This window comes from Merops nubicus, unplaced genomic scaffold (genome assembly GCF_000691845.1).
Source record: "Merops nubicus isolate BGI_N331 unplaced genomic scaffold, ASM69184v1 scaffold10160, whole genome shotgun sequence".
NCBI lineage: Eukaryota > Metazoa > Chordata > Aves > Coraciiformes > Meropidae > Merops > Merops nubicus.
This window is the reverse complement of record NW_008580871.1, coordinates 802-20,312: the sequence shown is the minus strand read 5'-3', so window position 1 is coordinate 20,312 and position 19,511 is coordinate 802. Positions and strand designations below refer to the sequence as shown.

The 19,511-nt window shown below is 48.1% G+C and overlaps 1 protein-coding gene across 1 annotated transcript in view; it reads right to left on the bottom strand.

Moving 5' to 3' along the window:
* HSPA9 (heat shock 70kDa protein 9 (mortalin)) overlaps positions 1 to 19,176 on the bottom strand; it is a gene marked incomplete at its 5' end in the record, with an annotated part of 19,930 nt that extends 754 nt beyond the window's left edge. The window contains 15 exons of the mRNA XM_008944080.1: positions 87 to 227; positions 1,774 to 1,866; positions 4,629 to 4,723; positions 6,992 to 7,109; positions 7,776 to 7,880; positions 8,649 to 8,876; positions 11,334 to 11,543; positions 13,195 to 13,287; positions 13,934 to 14,096; positions 14,787 to 14,893; positions 14,975 to 15,048; positions 16,583 to 16,707; positions 17,468 to 17,649; positions 17,764 to 17,851; positions 19,118 to 19,176. Of these exons, the coding sequence (XP_008942328.1) occupies positions 87 to 227; positions 1,774 to 1,866; positions 4,629 to 4,723; positions 6,992 to 7,109; positions 7,776 to 7,880; positions 8,649 to 8,876; positions 11,334 to 11,543; positions 13,195 to 13,287; positions 13,934 to 14,096; positions 14,787 to 14,893; positions 14,975 to 15,048; positions 16,583 to 16,707; positions 17,468 to 17,649; positions 17,764 to 17,851; positions 19,118 to 19,176 (1,881 nt within the window). The remainder of the gene's footprint in view (positions 1 to 86; positions 228 to 1,773; positions 1,867 to 4,628; positions 4,724 to 6,991; positions 7,110 to 7,775; positions 7,881 to 8,648; positions 8,877 to 11,333; positions 11,544 to 13,194; positions 13,288 to 13,933; positions 14,097 to 14,786; positions 14,894 to 14,974; positions 15,049 to 16,582; positions 16,708 to 17,467; positions 17,650 to 17,763; positions 17,852 to 19,117) is intronic.
* Positions 19,177 to 19,511: the final 335 nt, after the last annotated feature.

Genomic DNA, 19,511 nt, shown 5'->3' with positions numbered 1-19,511 from the left:
AGGTCCTGAGGGCCTGACCACTCCTACCTCAGCCTCCTGACTCGCCCCTCCCCACCCGAGGGCTGCAGAAATGACCGTGAACCTACCTTCTTGTATGCCATCTCAAAGAGTTTCAGAGAAGCCTGCTGCAGGCTGGTTGCTGCCTGCCTGATGTTTTCTCCTGTTTCAGTATCTTTACGAGCCAGAAGTTCCCTCATTTTAGCAATTTCTTCCTTTAATTTGTTGCACTGCAAGTAAGTCACAAAAAGACCCACAATGAAATCCTACACTTCATCCACTGGGAATGTCTTCCCCATCACTTCACCCACCTAGCAGCGACAGCAAAACTACCTTTTTTTTTTTTTTTAATTATTTGCCAGAAGCCATGAAAGAAGCTCAAACTGAGCCATACGGTCTGCATGGAGTGGGACTGTGCTCAGTTCCCAAGGGGCACCTGGCCACGCCCCTAAATGTGTCACCATTGACATTAATTGGTCTCCTCCTCGCACGGAGGACAGAAAGCCCTGCAGAGAGTGGAGAGCCCGCCGAGGATGAGAGCTGCTCTCCTTGGCACGCCCCGCCAGTCACCACCCCAGGGGCAGGGGAAAGGTAACAGAGCCAGTTCTCATCTGCATTTAAGGCGCTGTCAGAAAGCCAAGGAGTAAGGCTGTTTGCCACCCTGTTGAATCCCTTTGTCACACGTGGGAGGAGCAGAGAGGCAAACAAAAAGCAAGATGGTCTCGTGCCAGCCCCTGGAGCCATCTGTCAAGGCCGCCACGCAGTCTGGCGCTTCCCCGGCAGCCTGGCAGGCTGCTGCAGAGGCAGGCCCGGAGCAGCGGGGTTACTGGGGACACTGCTGGCACTCAGGACATGGGCAGAGCTCGCACTCACACCCAGGGGACGGGCGAGGCGATGTTCACCTTCTGTGACAGGCCACCATCTCCACCCAGCCAGCACGGGGCTTCCTCCAAGCACCACCCCCGACTTTCTCATAGTACTCCCCCAAAAAAGCACTGCAGTCCTTGCAGGGAGCAGGGGTTTAGGCTCTGTGCTCCTGCGAGAGAAAGCTCCAGGGACGGTCATCCCAGACAGAGTCAGTACCCATCCTAGAGAGCTATAGAACAGCCTTCAAACTGGTCAGAGGCTGCCTACCAGTGACTGGAACCTCGTTCCCTCAGAGTCATTCGCTTGAAGACTGTGTCACTGGTTTTAAACTTGACTTTTGAAATTCATAATGCAGAAATTCAAGTCACTTAGAGTTGGGTGAAAAGCACTCAATACTAAATATCCACTCCAAAGACAGAAAAAAAAAAAAAATAGGAGCTAGTAATTTTCATTGCCTCCAAGTTCTGGGGTGCTGGGGCCACCCAGCAGCTTCACCTTTGTCCCTCTGCCAATACACTGGCAGGCCCTGTTCCCCAGCTCCAGCTTTTGGGCTCAACTGTCCTCACACAGGCCACAGTACAGCTCTTATCAGACCACTGCAGGGCTAAGCCAAGGCCATAATTCGTGCAGAAACCTTTCACCACCAGCTTCCCAGGCTCTCAGATCTCCAGTGGCACTGAGCTTGTGCTCGGAGACAGGCTATCTGCTGTTTGCCAAGCTGCGTTCCTCTTAAGTGGGTCCTCACACCAGTCAGAGTGCAACACCCAGAAGACCTGAGGACTCTGCCAACTTCCCACAGCATGGGGACACATACAGAGGTGGTGCCACTGGCCAGAGCCAGCCACCAGGTGAGAGCCTCTAGGAAGGAACCTTACCTCCTTTGCTGTTAGAGGATCACAAACCACCTACCTCATCTGCGGGCAGCTGATCCTTGAACTCCTCCATCTTGGACTCGGTGTCGTGGATGATGCCCTCGGCCATGTTCACAGCTTCCACACGTTCCTGGGCAAAAGAGCTCATGAGGGCCCACTGCACATCACCAGCAACACAAGCTGGCTGCCTGTCAACCCGCATTTCTTTCCTCAAACTCCCAAGTTCCACTCTGGTTCCCTCTTAATGGTGAGGAGAAGAAATGCACCCAGAGCATTTCTAGTGACATTCGGGCCCCAGGAAGCCTGACCAGCAGTCTCTGCCAGGCAGCCCTCACACTTCCACGCTCCAGCTCACTTCCCTGCAAGTGGAAGCAGCTTATGCAGCACAGCTCTCGGCACACTGAAGAAGCCAGCAACGGCAGAGCCAGCACAGCTCTGCTCCTCTGGAAGGCAACAGAGCTTTTGGACAGTGTTCTTAGGCTTCTCCAGCAAAGGGCACTAGAGACAACTAAAGCCCTGACTTATTTTACTCATGTCATACAATTGTGGAATGGTTTAGGTTGGAAGAGACCTTAAAAATCATCTAGTTCCAACTCCCCTGCCATGGGCAGGGACACCGCCCACTAGACCAGGTTGCTCAAAGCCCCGTCCAGCCTGGTCCTGAACACCTCCAGGGATGGAGCATCCACAGCTTCCCTGGGCAACCTGGGCCAGTGTCTCACCACCCTCAGTGTGTCTTCCTCAATGCTAATCTTAACCTACCCTCTTCCAGTGTGAGCCCATTACCCATTGTCCTATTGCTACAAGTCCCCTCTTATCACAAATGCCTGTAGCATCTTAACAGTGGGAAAACTCCACTGTTGCAGTTTTCTGCATTCTTAATTTCTGTATTTCTTAATACCAGTTGCTTATGTTACTGTTGCAAAGACAAACAGCACGGGACAGGGCAGGCTGGAAGCACAGAGGAGCAGGAGACTTGCCGAGACCTATTTCAGTCACGGTCTCACCAGCAACAGCCCTGGGACACCCAGCCCTCCCCATCTGCAAGAACAGTCTACCTGAACAAGGGTGTGATAATGTTCTCAGGAGACTGATCACTCACAGTGCAAAGCTGAAGAAAAATAATTTTGTTTCTACATTATGCCTTCACTCTTTGTGGGTTCTCAAAGTCCACAGCTGGATGCCAAGTCCAGCAGAGTGGTAACTCTGTTTATGCATTCGTGATGCCTCTGTGGCAGTGAAGCCATGATCAGGAAGGTATAACAATGGCATGCTGACAATGACAGTTATGCAAGTCAAGTGAAGAGAAGTGATAGTTCAGAAAGTAACCTCATCACCCTCATCTGATAGGTCTTGGGACAGAGAGAAGTTCCACTAAAAACAGGGAAGAACTTATTCAGCAATTTAAGGTCAAAGTAAGGCAACAAGGAAGTTTTCAGTGCAGCATCACCTTCAAATGGCAGGCCACCACCTGCTCTTCAGGGCAGTGATGTAACCAGTGGGACTTCATGACCAAGGCCAATATGAAGGCCAATAAGCCAATGCTCTGTGGCTTCAGAGGTTCCGAGGCAAGGCGACGTGCTTTGTGTGAATTTATTCCATGCACTCTCCCCTCCTGATCCCTCCAGTGCTGAGGGTGAGACCCACAGTGCTGCCTGAACACCTGAGGCACAATCCTACAGACCAGGAGAGCACAGGGTGGGCCAGCTCAGTGTGCCACTTTCAGCCATCCCTTAAAACGTGCTGGTGTCATATCCAGGAGGCCTGTGCTGGGTCCGCTTCAAAATCAGTGCTGTGTTTAGTAGCATAATTCATTCATGTTACCCTCATTAAACCAATTAGTTCCAACCATTAACCCTATGTATGCTACACAGGTTCAGTCACTCGAGCAAGGCAAGGGTCAACCTTTTCTTGCTCAGGTCAGTGAGGCTTTCAAACACCTCCTGATGGCTTCACTGGCCCTGAGGGCAAATACTGCATCGGAGATGCAACCAAGAGGCCACAGTGAGGTTTTAAGCACTTTGGAAAAGCAACTCCCCACCTACGAAGGAAGAGGTTGAGCTGCAGCTTTGCTTGGCAGGTTCTGTAAATTCAGCTTTAAAAGAAACTCAGAGAAAGTAGCTTAAATACCACCATACTGCCTCCATTTAGATGGAACAGCACTGTGAGAACCCAGCTGGCTCCAAACAGCCAAGGGAATGGGAAGGTGGACAGTGAAGTGCTGGTGACAAAAGGCATCACCGCAGCTGCAGAGCTGTTTGTCCCGAGTAATAAGCAGGTGAGTTTGCTAGCTGCTGTCTCCACATCCCAGGAATTCTTCAGGGAGGAAAATGTTAGTTGTCCAGGGCAAGCTACTCAGCCCAAACTCAAATTCCAAATCATAGAATTGTTCTGGTTGGAAAAGAACTTTAAGATCATCAGGTCCAACCATTCCCCCAGCACTGCCAGGTCCCAGCTGACCCATGTCCCTCAGCACCACATCTCCACAGCTTGGAAACCCCTCCAGGGATGGGGACTCCACCACTGCCCTGGGCAGCCTGGCACAGCCCTGGACAACCCGCAAGAAGAAGAAATTGTTCCTCAGGCCCAACCTAAACCTCCCCTGGCACAACTTGAGGCTGTTCCCTCTTGTCCTATCACTGGTTCCTTAGGAGACCAACCCCCACCTCCCTACAACCTCCTTTGACGGAGTTGTAGAGAGTGAGAAGGTAAACGCCTCTGCATAGACCTCCCTGCAGCTCTGGAGCATAAGCTGAATATCAGGAGGCAAAGCAGATATTTGGGTAAATGCACAAGCAACACAGATCAGAGCCAACAGCTCCTTCAAAGGTGGGCACAGTTAACAGCAGGAGCAGCAGCCAGCTCTGGCGGACACTGCAGCAGCCACGTTACCTTCCTTCGCCTGTCTTCTTCCGCATACTTCTCTGCATTCTTCACCATGTTCTCAATTTCATCTTTGCTAAGGCCGCCGGAGGACTGGATAACAACTGCGGTAGAGTAGAAGCATCAATAAGGAATGTCCTCTCATCTTTGAGGAAAGGAGGGTATTATTTCCCAAACCCTGGATGGCAGCAGCCTTGCCCAGCGCTAGCAAAGACCCCATGGCCAGTCTGAGGACAGCCAGTCTCTGAAGCAGCAGCGATGCTGCGGGCAAGGTAAGTGCCTGACATCTTAGATCAGTGAGCTCCCCAGCTCTGCCAGGCTCCTCCTGCCCACTGCTCTGCAACTCACCTCAGCTCTTCTTCAGTTGCTCCTCCTGGCAATGAAGGACACAACACCCTCAAACCAAAGGAGTGCTCCAGCAGGTTAAAAACCAGAACATTTTAAAAAGTCCAGCAAAAATACCCCTCCAACAGCAACAAATAAATGCAAACAGAAGGAATCATTTTACCAGGGCAGAGATTCCTTTCCCTGTTGGAAAGAAGCCCAGGCTGCTAGCAGGATAAGACAACATGACATGATTCTACAGGTGAGGTTCTGAAGGTCCCGTATTTTTCTCCATTTGTGCCAAGAAAATGCAGCCTAAGCTATAAGCTAAGTTCTGCAGTAAAGCATCATTTCACTGGGAAAGAGAGGACCAATACCCTGAATATTGCCAAGTTAGAAAACATCAAAAAAGTACACTCAGATCCTCATTAGAACAAAGTTTTCTTCATAGCATTTGTCTATGGTACAACACAACTCTGAAGAGACACACGTGTCCTTTGGGTGCAGACATGGCATGAGGAGTTCAGCTTTATAATTAGGACCACATTTGCATACAGGAGACAATTACTCAGAGCTAGAAGGTTGCCATACGTGAAAAATCTACAAGGAAATCAAAGTAGCAGGCAGCATGGTTTTGGAAAGGAATTTATGCCAAAAGCCAAGCACTGTAGTGAAGACTAGCATGTACCTTCCAGTTGCCAATATTAACTATTAGATTTAGTATATTAGAGTTAATGATTTTTTTTTTTAACCACAGCATGCATCTGGTTGCTCAAGTGGTTGTTTATAACAAACAACTGAAGGAAGGATAGAGGCTTCCCAGTTACAGGCACAAGAGGGATCTATTTTGTATCAGGAGAATCTACAGATGCTTCAGATGAATTTTCTGAGCCCACAACAGCTTTAGCAAGTGTGTGGTTTAACTGTGTGGTTAATTACCCCAGAACACCCAGCCTAACATTTCACTGTGCTGCTGAGCAGAACATCCCAACTGCTTCTAGTCCCTAAGCCTCCCACCACTTACAGGGGCATTTCCAGCCTCAATCGACAAAAACAAACGAGGTGGTTACTCAAAATACCTGCTGCTTCAAAAGACTTGAATTTCAAAACCTTTGTAGCAGAGTAATTAGAAACAAAACAGAGTCTTAACACAGGGTTGATCTGTTCAGCTGTACGCGATATGCCCTGGAGTCAACAGAGATCTTCCCAATTTGATTTCTCCCTTAAAAGCCGTCACCTTCACACAGGCAACAATCTCTTTGTGTGTTAGCAGAAGGTGCTCCTGAAGGAACAGCATGCCCAGGAGCACAGCTCAAGAACAACTCAAGTACAAGGATTACCAAACCCTGATTTTTGTCCCTTTAGGGTAGCACAGGGCAGAATGTCCCTGCTCTGAGCTCCTCACTGACAGAGCACACTTCTATAAAGCAGTGGGAAGAACACTGCTCCACAAACACCTGGGAGCCCCCACTTAGCCAACCTGTACCCCCAACACCTCTCCTGGCACTGCTGATACCTTCAGGAACCCCAAGAAACAGCTGAACTCCGTTAAAACGTAGGTAGCTACAGTGATCACAACAGATGGTAAGACCAAGAGAAGGCTGTCACACAATGCAAAATGCCTTAGAACATGGTAAACCCCTGCCAGTGAGGGCTTCCTTCATCTTGGGATTGTCAGATCCTTCATCTCTGTCCAATCTGCAGGAAGAGAGCCTTCGCTGGCAGCAATCTGTCAGCAAGTGAACTTGCTGACATGTTTACCAAGTTTTACTTCTTCAAAGGGAACTACGGGGTCCGTTGCCACTTCTCCCTCTCCAGGAGAAACTCTTCCGGTAAAACTCTGCCTTCCTTTCCAGAGGGGGCACTGAGGCTAAGATGACTCCAACTGCACCAACGCTGCCCTGGCACCAGACTGCTCGTGTGGTCCTTACTGCCAGGCTGTGGGATGCCCACCATGGCAGCACTCCAGCACGACTCCCAGCATGCCAGGGCCCCACCAAAACACCCTTCCCTCCCCCCTGCCCCAAGCAACACCCAAGGGCACTCACTCTGCTGCTCCCGCCCGGTGCCTTTGTCCTTGGCCGACACGTGGACGATCCCGTTGGCATCGATGTCAAACGTCACCTCGATCTGGGGCACCCCGCGTGGCGCCGGAGGGATCCCCACCTGCCAACGAGAACCACACGGGCCTCAGCTCGGGGACCTCTCCTTTAACCAACTCTTCACCAATTCACCCAGAGCCGAGACTCCTGCGCCCTGTTTGAGCGCGGAGTTTCTTTACAGATTACAGGTCTACCCCGGACAAGTGCGCAGACGCCGGGAGAGGCAGCCCCCACGTTTGGTTTCAAGGTGACACAGATTCTGCTTCATTGATAAACACGGTCCTTCCATGGACGTGTCAGGATGCTCCACTTCCTCAGTTCTGGACAGAACTACACTTCAGTGGTGTTTTAAGAGTAACAGGCTCCTTCAAAAGCACAACAGAGAGGCAAAGCCTTTCCTTTTGGTGGGGCTGTTCCTAGCGACAGCAAGTTTGGACAAGGAGCTGTAAAGCACCAAACTTTGCCAAAACTAACCAAACCAACCCTGTTCAGGGAGCTGGTCAGGCAGCTTAGAAACCGTGAGCTCCCCCTCCCATGCTGGTTGCTCCTCTGACACCAGAACCAGGCTGTGCCTTCAAGAGACTGCTTTTTAACTACAAATCAGGTCAAACGGCTTCTGTAAGATGACTCTTCCCCGACACTGTCTCCGGGGCTCAAATGAAATGGAGGATGTTTTGAATTTCTCGAGAAGGTCAACTCTAAGTTCATGAATACTGAGTGGCCAACGTACCAGCGTGAACTGGCCAAGAAGTTTGTTGTCACTAGCCATCTCTCTCTCTCCCTGGCACACTTTGATCTCCACTTGAGTTTGCCCATCAGCAGCTGTTGAAAACACCTGCAAAAAAGGAACAGAAAGTTACTGGATAGGTAAATGACAACACGTGAACTGAGGCAGTTACAAGCTGGCTACACAACAAGGAAACAAATGAAGAGAAGCAGCTTTGAAGAGATAAATAATCATTAAATACTTGCTCCCCTGTTTCTCTGACAAGACACTGAGGAACCAAGACTAGGACCAGCCAAGCTCTCTGGCACCTTGTCCTGGATGCACCTGAGCCCAGGGAGGCTGGTGGTGCTGATGCCAGCAGCAGGCTCCAGTGGCAGCCTGGCACATTCCTAGCAGCAGGACTCTGCCCCAGCTCTGGACAGGACAAGAGTCACCAGACCCAGGCAAGACAGAGTGAGAGAAAGCATTACACACCCGAGTCCACCAGGGCTCTAAACACAGGAAAAAACTATCCCTACTGAGGCACAGACCAAGAAAGGTGGTCTCAGATGGGTGTGGCGCTCAGTTTCACAAGGTCTCCACACAATTCTTCAGAATGATGTGTTGACAGTTAACATCATGGCACGCACACTGCAGTCCTGACCAGGCCACAGCCATCACGGGGTTGCTTGGCTCAAGCTGCATTAACCTACTTCTCCTCCCAGGCACACTAATAGTCAGAGATACTCAGTAGCTGACATTAAACCCTATTTCTACGCTGCTTCTCCTTGCCAGATGAGGAGGAGGCAAGACTACCCACCGGGGTGCTTTGGGTAGCCTTCACTGGGTGTTCAAGACCACCACCAAACGACCCACCCTTCTCGAGTCGGTTCGCACCTGGCTCTTTTTAGTCGGTATGGTAGTATTCCTGTTGATGAGCTTGGTGAAGACCCCTCCCAGCGTCTCGATCCCCAGGGAGAGGGGAGTCACATCCAGCAGCAGCACGTCAGTGACATCACCAGCCAACACACCACCCTGAATGGCTGCCCCGATGGCAACAGCCTCGTCAGGATTAACTGCTTTGCTGGGAGCACGGCCAAACAATTCCTGTACAGTCTGCTGCACCTGAAAGGAGAAAGCACAGCTCGTAGCAGCGACCCAGCACCACCCCGTGCCATGAGAACACACCAGCTTTGGCTAAAGGTTTGGAACTTCATGCTCCTGCTGCCACAGAACCCTGTGGCAGGACAGAAATACCAAACTTCAGGCTTGTGACTGCTCTCTAATTCCCCATCGTCCACACACCCTATTAAACACAGCCATTTCAGTGTAGAAAATCCTTTCTCTAGAGGCTTTCTTGCCATCAAGTGTGCCAGCTGCAAGTCAACCTCCACCAAGTCTTTTCACACAGCCCAGCCAAGTTCAGAAGGGACTGCCCCATGCTTATCAAGCAGGAGTCAAGGCCTGACTCTAAAAACTAGGGTCCTGAGCAACCCGACCTAGCTGAAGATGTCCAACACCCTTACACTAAGCAGGGACCAGATGGCCTTTAGAGGTCCCTTCCAACCCCAACCATTCTGGGACTCTATGGCTGTTCCCTGGGCACTTGTACAAGCCAATACCAGGCAGAGCACAGCTGTCAAGGGAGAGGACGGGGAAGGTAGAAAAGAAGTCAGAGCAGGAGGACAGTTATCTTGTCTGCATGAAAAAAGAAAAAGCAATAAAGGAAATTGTACAAAGTACAGTATTTTCAAACCCTGAATTTGATGGGCTGTTCCACCAGAAGATTTGCTGTGTCAGCATAGTTTGAGCTGCTTTTTCACAGCTCTGCCCTTTCAGAAGGATGTGCTCATGACTGCAACAGATTCACAGCTGAAGAACCCAGACAGGCACAGCTCAGTAGTCTCTCCTCTGCCTTGCAAGTGAAGGATGTGGGACCTGGTTCCTGCTCACAGCTTCCCTCCTCTCCCAGCACAGTGTGAGGTCCCCATCAGCACACAGAAAGCCATGCTGAAGAGGAATGTCCACTTCAGCTGAGAGGCATCTGCCAGGAGTGCCCGTTTCGGAGGAGCACGCTGCAAGTGTGAGCTCAGACCCCAGTGCAAGGTTCCCCCTCCACGGGCACTCTTTAGAGCACAAAAGAAACGTGGCTTGTAACCACCCCCTTCACGTTCCCTGGAGTACTGGCTGTGTGGGAGCTCCAAAGAAGGCCCGTTCCCTCCTCATAGCAATGTTCCACATCCATGTACACAGGACAAGGCTCTGTGCTACCTGCAACATGTTGGCACCAATCTGGAGCCAGAGCCACAGGCACCCAGGAGACCACTGGGTAAGCTCAAAGCCACAGATGCTGGGGGTAATAGATAGGGTGTAAAAACAAAAATACTAGTAATTTTTAGAAAACCAAACAAAGAGTACTGAAGTACCATTTTCCACCTCCAACACATACACAGTATTTCAGGAAGGGCCTCCCCACTTCTAAAAGGGTTTTCCACCAGGACATACACAGCTAATCACACCATTTTTCCTTTACCCAGGGACTACGTGGAGGTACAGCAGTCACTCCACCTGAGCTTTGGCCAGAGCAGCAGCTTCTGTTTAACTTGCTGCCCAGGTCCCCCTGCCTCAGTGTCCTTCTGCACACACTAGTATCACCTCCAGCCAGCTGGCTCATTAACACAGGGAATTAAAAACCCCACCACCAAACCCCAAACTCATCCCAGGCAGGACACCTAGAAAGGACCCACAAGCCACAAATCCTAGCAGCAAACCAACAGCCTGGGCCTGACCCACCCCTGTGGAATGAGATTTTGATGACCTGAGTAGAGCAGGACAAGCTGTACCCTCGAGGAGAGCGGTGCGCACACAAGTTCAGCTCTGCCTTCAGGGGAGCTAAGGAGTGTTCTGCATCCCTGTGTGCACAGCAGTAAATCACTGGCAGCCAGCACATCAGCTGCAAGACCATGCACGCCAGCAGAGCGAGCTCCTAAGTGACCTGCTGGTGCTTGTCACCCCAGAATACCAGGGACAGGTATTAGGTAAGGAGTGTTTGGAACAGCCAGTTAAATCCACCTGACAACACCCAGCCTCCAGCGGGAAGCCAAATACAGGCAGTCAGCAGGGAATAGAGCTGTTCTGCTTGTGCAGCTTCTCCAGAGCACTCACAGCTAGCTCCACACAGCAGGACGAGTCCACTGGAAGGCACAGACGACTGACAAGCTGTCATCATTGAAGCGTGCCTTTATCACATACTCGGGTTCACCCCAAGAGAAAACCCCCCCGTGTATCTGAGCAACGCTGCTCCTGTTTGGTCCAGCTGAATTTTCAACTCCTGGTACTCCCGCTCGTCTTTGTGAAGCTCAGCTCCAGCCCCCAAATCCAAGCTGAGCTAACTAAAGCAGATCAGAGAGTCCCTCGCTGCTGCTTTCAGGTGGTTGCTCAGCAGGGCTGCTCTGCTCCCAGGGCCTTCAGCTGCTGGAGCTCTGCAGCCATCAGCCTCCTAACTTCCCTGCTACAGAGCACAGCTACCAAAGCAGGGGGCAGCTGTGCCAGCGCTGCCTCCAGCGGGGACTTAGCTCATACCTTTGGCATTCTGGTCATGCCCCCGACGAGGATGACTTCCCCGATGTCACTCTTGCTGACCTCAGCATCCTGCATGGCTTTCTGGCATGGCGCTACTGTCCTTTTGATCAGGTCGGCCACAATGCCCTCGAACTGCGAGCGACTCAGCTTCATGTTCAAGTGCTTTGGTCCAGAGGCATCCATAGTGAGGTACGGCAAGTTAATATCAGTCTGCAGCACACAAACAGGGAGTGAAAAACAAGAACTGGGAACAAGGCAGCTTTTGGATCAAGTTTAGGTTCTGCTGTGCCTGTCCTGAAGCATCTACAAGCCCAGGTCTTGAAGTGACAGCGGGTATATTTCTATGTTTGATGTTCCAGACAAGAGACAGGATCATCACACATCTCATGGTTATAATCATTAAAGTTCTGATTTTACTACTGTGTGATTTTGAGGTCTTTTATCATTAAGCAAAACAATTTAGCTTCTATCCTAGCAAGGAGCTGTAATATCCGAAGTCACAACACTAATCCCCTGCCTTTAGCACAACGCAGAAGCAAGCCCACCTCCAGAGCTCCAGAAGGACTTGCCAAAGGACTAACGTGTCTCATAAGGTAAGCTCCTTGAAGGAAATAACTCCTGGCTCTTTTCTGAATGCAAACAACTCATATTCAACATCCGGTCCGTTGCCATTTGACACACAACCAGTCAGAGCCAGGGACCATAATCCCCACTTTCCATGGATTTACAGATTCACATGCTGGATTTTTAAAGCAAATCTTATACTGCAACCATCTTGTTCAAGTGCTGAGTCATGCTGACATCAAAAGGGACTATGAATCCAAGCAATTAAAAACATTAAGGCTTTTAACTCTAGAGATTAAGTTTATACAATGAGAACTAAACCTGTTACTGACTGGACATGTGCATTCACTTTATCAATAGCATGGTCAAAAATATTAGGGGAAAAGAAGGCCAAATGCAAGTTGTTTTCCCTTCACTGCTAAAGAGTTAAGGAATTCAGCTTTTCCTGGTATGAACAGCCTGTATTTGCCAACTCTTGAGCTAGTAAAACAGAGCCTGCTATGTCTCTGGCAGAACTATGCACCCATTGTGACTGGCCTCAACTCCTTGCTATGAGCTCTCCACTAGCCAACAGAAAGACCACCATCAAAAAAAAAAAAGTTTATTCAGAATCTAGAAATTGGCAGAGTCCCCATTTCAATTACTATATAATTGACCTTAATTTCACTTAGGCAAGACTATTACACCACCACCTTGCTGCTTCTCCAGCTCCTTATTCAGTAGTGACTAAAGGACATGCTTGAATGCATTAATAAACAAAGTGGGTGGAAAAAAGAAAGGGGGTACATGCTGCCCATTGTCTAGGCAACTCTTCTATAGGCAAATAAGCAAAGACTCTTTACAGAAGTTATTTCTTGTTATTAGACAAATTAGCTGTTTCAGTGGAATGAGTACCATCAAGATTTTGGAACTGCTTGCACAAAGCCACAAGTGCTTCCAGTAACCCAGCAGTACTAGCTGGAGCTAAATTCCCCAGTTTCATACTTCTGGAATACATGGCAAGCTGGGAATAAGGTCATATTCCCTGCAAGATGAGAGAGCACAGTGCCAGAAGAAAGGCAAAGCCCAGCACCCGATAATGTTCTCAGCTTCCAACAAATAACTGTGCTCCAAACAGTCCACCCTGCTGAAGGACTTTCTGTTAGAGCAATGCCATTTGGTTACACAGAAGCCTGTGCTGCCACCACAAGGAAAAGAAAGCAGCAACTTCACCTTCACATAATTTGGTAAACCATAACAATGCAAAACTAAGCATATCACAAGGTTTCACTGGCCTGGGTGGCACCCAGCCACCTACCTGCACAGATGAGGAAAGCTCACACTTTGCTTTCTCGGATGCTTCTCTCACCCTCTGAAGGGCCATGTTGTCTTTAGTCAGGTCAACACCCATCTAGGTGACAAATGACATGGGTTAACATTGCACAGAGCTTTTCTTCATCCCAGTTCATATTCCCATCAACTCTCAGCTGTGAAGATGTTTATGGAAATACAGCCTGATATGTGCACATCTGCTCATCTTGCTCACTCCTGGCAAAGGTATTTAGCATTTCAAGAACATCTGCTATCCTGCTCTGCTCTGATAGTGACTCTACAGCAAGTAACTGTTTGAAGCTTAAAAAGCTGCTGCTTCATGGAATAGAAAAGCAAAAGAACTGGAATCACACTGCAGTTTCCTGCTGCCATCCCTGTCCTGCAGGCATCTGTGCTGACACACTCAACTGGATCACAGATTTTTATTATTAAAAGTAAGCAGATTGTGCATGGAGGTAAAAAGAGGCAGAAAAAAGACAGAAAAAATAGAGGAGAAAAAGGCATAAGTCCTGCTATTCTGTGTCTTCCAGGAGAGGAATATTCCACCTTGAAAACAAGTATAAGAAATGGAGGCCAGGCTAACAGGTGTTTAAAACTCTTAAATTTCAACAGTGCCACAGAGTACAAACCAAGTCTTAGTAATTCAAGAAAATTCCCATTCTTCTAAGTTAAGTGAGGTTGAAAACCAGTGTAATACAAGGTAGAATTCTCATGAGATACCTTACCTCTCTCTTGAACTCTTTAACAATATGCTGTAGTAAAGCCTGGTCAAAATCTTCTCCACCTAAGAAAGTGTCACCATTGGTGGACTTCACTTCAAAGACTCCCTTCTGGATTTCCAAGATGGAAATATCAAAAGTGCCACCACCCAAATCGTAGACTGCAATGCTACAAGAACAGATGCGGAAAAACATCACTTTCTAGTTACGCAGCACACTCACTGCCAGCCCACGGGGGAGTCTCCTCTCAGGATGTGCTGCACAACATTCAGCCTTGCCCGTCATTTCAGAGAGGGCAGGTCCTTCTCCAGAACAACAAAGGCCTGCATTCACTGACAAGGGCAGGGACGCCAGAGCCATTACAAAGTGCATTTTGAAAAATGTGAGCCCTTCACAGCACTGTCATCTACCTCAGAAACACAAAATCTCTAACAAAAGCTCCCTGCATTTATATAACCACCCTTGACAGTGTCAGAAGGCTGAAGGCAGGCAGGGAAGAAGATCCCAGCTGTGGATACCAGCACCAAATCTCAGCGCCCTTCTCGTGCTTCAACACCAATGTTGACAGCCTCTCATGCATCTGTCCTGGGCCACTCCTACCACTGCTGCCACCAGAGAATTAAACTGACACACAGCTTTCACTATGAAGTTGTAGCTGCAAGTTATGAACTCACCTTCTTGAGTAAGTATGGTTGGCACAGAACAGGGGTGACATTACACAGCACTGACTCACAGCCCTGAGTCTACTCTGGCTGAATTCCAGCCAATGATTTTATAAAGCAGCAAGCAGCAGAGGCATTTCCAAAGCAAACTGCAGCACGCTTACTGGAGAGGGAAGGTGTCATCAACAGGCACTTACACTTTGTCTTCAGACTTGTCCAGACCATAGGCAAGTGCAGCTGCTGTTGGTTCATTAATCACTCTCAAAACATTCAAGCCAGCAATCTGCCCAGCGTCCTTTGTAGCCTGTGGGGAAAAGGGGAAGAGTGCTGACTACTGGGAGGAACTAAACACAATTTGTAAAAAATCTTACAGCTTCGTCAATACCTGTCTCTGAGAATCATTGAAGTAGGCAGGGACTGTGATCACAGCATTCTTTGCTGCATGTCCCAGGTAATTTTCTGGAGGAAAAACAGAGACAAAACAGAAGTTATCCTTATGGGATAAGAATACCACCAAAGTGTTACTATTACGTACTTTGAAATTGTTTTTTTTGAACCAAGAAGAGAAGCCAGGCTTGCTGCCCAAGAACTCACTGCTTTCTGGGAAGATGGAGCTGAGCAGAAATCAGCTCCTTCCACATAACATGGAGTAGCTCATAGACTTCTGACAGAACAGCAAAGTGCCCCCACAATTCAATCACTGACTAGATGCCACTAGTGAGTAAGAATTCATCTAAGAGCTTGTCTTTTTAAGTGTGTGGGACTGTTTTCATTAGTGTTCAGCATCTGATGCATTTAAACCTTGCTCATATTCATTCTGCTTATAGAGTCTGCTGTAGGTAACCTTTACACTGTACAAATAAGGTACAGATAGTAACTTCACAAACGTCTGAGACACCAAGTCAGGAAAAACAGACATTACATCCTAACTTCAGGTCACAAACTTCTCTCAAAAAAGGATATGATCAAATGCAGACTCAGACCTGCTGAAAACTAGGAATGTGCATGATGCAGTGAGAATGCACAGACAGGATTTATGTCCGTGCATTAGCCCTGCTCAGACCTTACACACCGTGTTATTCTGTGCTGCTTGCAAAGCCAGATCATTCCATAGCTCAACTCATGTAGCATTCAGGCCAAAAGCCAACAGACCTAAAGGATGCAGACCCCTGCTTAAGGCAGAGGAACATCATCCTCAGAGTAAGTCAGACCCATCCCATCCAGATGGATCTTTAGCAAGTGTCCAGGACCTGACACTCAAAAAAACTCTGGATGAAGCTTCAGTAGCAACCTTCAGTTCTACGCTGCAAACACTTATCACTGGATGTACAACATTTACCAAACATGGCTGCAGAAGGCAGCTACTGACCCTTATCTCTATGTATTATACTCACTTTCCCCATGAACAACATTAAGAATTGAAAATGAGCAAAATAAAAAGAAATTTCTCCAGGGCAACGGATAACTTTCTCTAGTGAAGACGTGAAGTCAGCACTGGCTAAGAAGCTATTCACTCAGCTCAACAACTGGGTCCCTTGGACACTCTCTTGATAGGTGTCTTGCAGCTGAGGAAGAACAAAGCCACTCAGAAACGGAAAGGGCTCCCCCCTTCTGAGCCTGTGTGCTTTCAGTCCAATTAGAACAGTAGATCAACTCAATCTGTATCCATTTTTAGTAAGAATGTTTTAAGTAAAGCATTAAAATGTTGCTAAAATTCCCAGACTGAGATATGCACTGATTTTCCGTCTCTTTTAAGACATGGCACTTGGGGACATGGTTTAGCGGTCACAGTAGCATTGGGTTGATGATCTCAGAGGTCTTTTCCAACCTTAATGATTCCACGACTCCTCAAGGCTTTGGTATCTGGTATCTAAGGCTCTGCTACACAAGGGTCCCCATACCCAAAAAATATCCTTATGGCTGCTGCATTTCCTCAGCCCAGCACCAAGGTCACACTTCTGTGCAGAGATGGCAAAGACCAAACGGTACCAACCTGCAGTCTCCTTCATCTTCATGAGCACAAAGGCACCGATCTGGCTGGGAGAATAGAGCTTCCCGTGAGCCTCTACCCAGGCGTCGCCGTTGGAGGCACGGACAATTTTAAATGGAACGTTCTTGCTAAAAGACAGAAGAATGCCACACTCTATTTCTGTTCCAGCATACAGCACAAAACCCCTGCAGTTAGCATCAGCAGATGAGCACATACAAGTTCTAGATGAATGCTGAACTTGCCAGCAGCAGCCTCGGATCCAGTGAGACTCAGAAGTACCAATGTGTACTTTTAGTCAGCTTTATCAGTGAATCACAAGCCTCAGGTGTGACCATAGACCTTTGTCTGTGAACACCCTCAGGAATGAGAGGAGTCTCCTTTGGTAGCTGCTGACTATTCTGCACAGCACTGGCAAGGCTTGGGGGAACTGAGACTAACTGGTGGACCTTTAACTTCTCTGAAAGCCTTAAAAAGATCAGTAATTAATGTAGTAAAACTGAAAGAAAGTAGACTAAGTATTAGGAAGAATTTTTTTGCAATGAGGGTGGCGAGACCCTGGCCCAGGTTGTCCAGAGAGGTGGTCGCTGCCCCCATCCCTGGGAACATCCCAGGTGAGGTTGGATAGAGCTCTGAGCAACCTGCTCTAGTTGCAGATGTCCCTGCTCCCTGCAGGGGGTTGGACCAGATGACCTTTAAATGTCCTTTCCAACCCAAACCATTCTGTGATTTTCTATGACAACCCAGCTTGGCCCTGACAACATAAGCCATCGAGACACGAGGGCCTAACTACACCCAGAAGAGGGTTCCATCTGAGACCAGGCCCCGTTACAGAGCACAGCATTTTGGGCAGCGCTGCCGGGGGCGGCCCTGCCCTCCCCCCTCACTCACATGTCCTTCTTCACTTCCGGGTCGTCGAAGCGCCGCCCGATGAGGCGCTTGGTGGCGTAGAAGGTGTTGTGGGGGTTGGTGACCGCCTGCCGCTTGGCCGGCATCCCCACCAGCCGCTCGCCGTCCGACGTGAAGGCAACCACTGAGGGCGTTGTCCTGGCACCTTCCGAGTTCTCCAGCACCTATGCAGAAAAATTCAACAGGGTGCCATCAAAACTCGTCGCCTGGGAGAACACCCGTTTGGACTCTCGGCTTCTAACAGCCTCAACGTGAGCTGGTGTTGATTTTTCACTCACTTTTGCTTGCTTTCCCTCCATGACTGCCACACAGGAGTTTGTTGTCCCCAAATCAATTCCAATAACGGCACCTTTAATTGCTTCTGAGCTGTAAAGCACATTATGGGAAAAATAAAATTACTAGGTAGACAAAAAATTTTCTACCCTGAAGACAAGCCTAAGTGTTTCTTCACTAGGTGTTGAAGCATAAACACCACACTGTATTCTGACCTCAGGTGTTCTCCAACACAGGAACTGAACCTTGAGCCCCTGTTTTCAATCAGATGCCTGCAAGTAAATCCTTCTTTGTTTAAGCAGATGTACCAAATATTCTTTACCAGAATAATCTTTACTACCTATATTCTCAACATCGCTTAAGACTTTGGCATAAAGCTGTAACTAAACCTGTCCCTACACAGACCAGACTCAGTTTGGGTTACTTTTGATATTCCCATTTGCTTGAAATCATCCACCTGGAGTCAGAATGTTAATAAAAAACTGAAAATTTATTTATTGCTGCTTAGCATGAAGAGAATACATAAAGATAATAAATTACTCAACCCATGCAGGGTTCTCTGAGCCAGAGCCAAAAGATAATCATCTTTTTGCTCCTGAGGAGCAACAAATTAATTTAATTCTCAAAAATGGGAGTGGTTCTTACACAAGACAAATCTGCACCTCCTCCTCTTTCTAGGAGGCCTGCATTACCCCTTTCAAGGCCGGAGAGAACTCCTCAGTGATCGTTCTGTCTGATAAACAAAGCCATGGAGAGAGCACACTGGAGGCAGAGCAGGACCACGTTTACCACCTCACTGCCCAAGATGCCAAGTCCCTCTGAACTCCAGCTCAAATAATAGAACGTAAGGATCCTGGAAACATGCAGCTGCTCAGATTCTCTGTAAGAATCAAACTGAGCAGTTTTCCTCACACAAACACAGTTCTGTGTCCTGAATCAGCACCAGCCACAAAACACCTGACCGAGTTACACAACCAACCACTCCTCTTCTCCCATTATCTCATAGTAAGAAAAACAAGTGATTAAAATGCATGAGCTGTTTGAAATAAATTTTGTTCCATCTGTTTGGGATATCTTTTTGTTGTGTATGTTTTGGTTTTTTTTTCATTTCTCTTAAAATCAAACAGATTTCAACAACCCACATCTCTGTGAGAAGGGGAAAGAACAATTCTTAAAGTTCCCTGGGAAAAAAAAACCAAGATATAAAGAAAGAGCCTTAGAAAAATACTATGTACAGGTTCCAGTTTCACCTTGCTGGGTTTGCTCTGTTACTCCATCTCTGACTCCACTAATCAGTCTTGGTATCAGTAGGACAGTAAATACAAAGAGCAAAACACAAGACAGCGAGGAAATACTTACGCATATCTTCTGCTGGATGCTGCTCTGAGAACATTTTGACTGAGGCCATTCCAGAAGGTCTACAAAACAAAGATGTTCTAATGAAAATTTTGTTTTAAATATCAAATGATCTCCAAGCCACGACTTTGAAAGTTAAGAACTTGTGAAGCGACATGGTCCCACTACAATGTTTTATTTTTACAAACTTAAGGGCAAGCTAAAGAAGAATTTGAGAAAGCCTCAGACTGGCATAAAAACTTAACTACTACATTTGCTTACCCCACATAACCTTGTTTTACCAGAACTGAGCTATTTCCCCTCATACAGAATACTCTGGGAATATGCTACCAGGCAAAAGACATTCCAGTAAATTAACTCTGAACCTTCAGCTTTCAATGAACAGCAGCAGATAAAC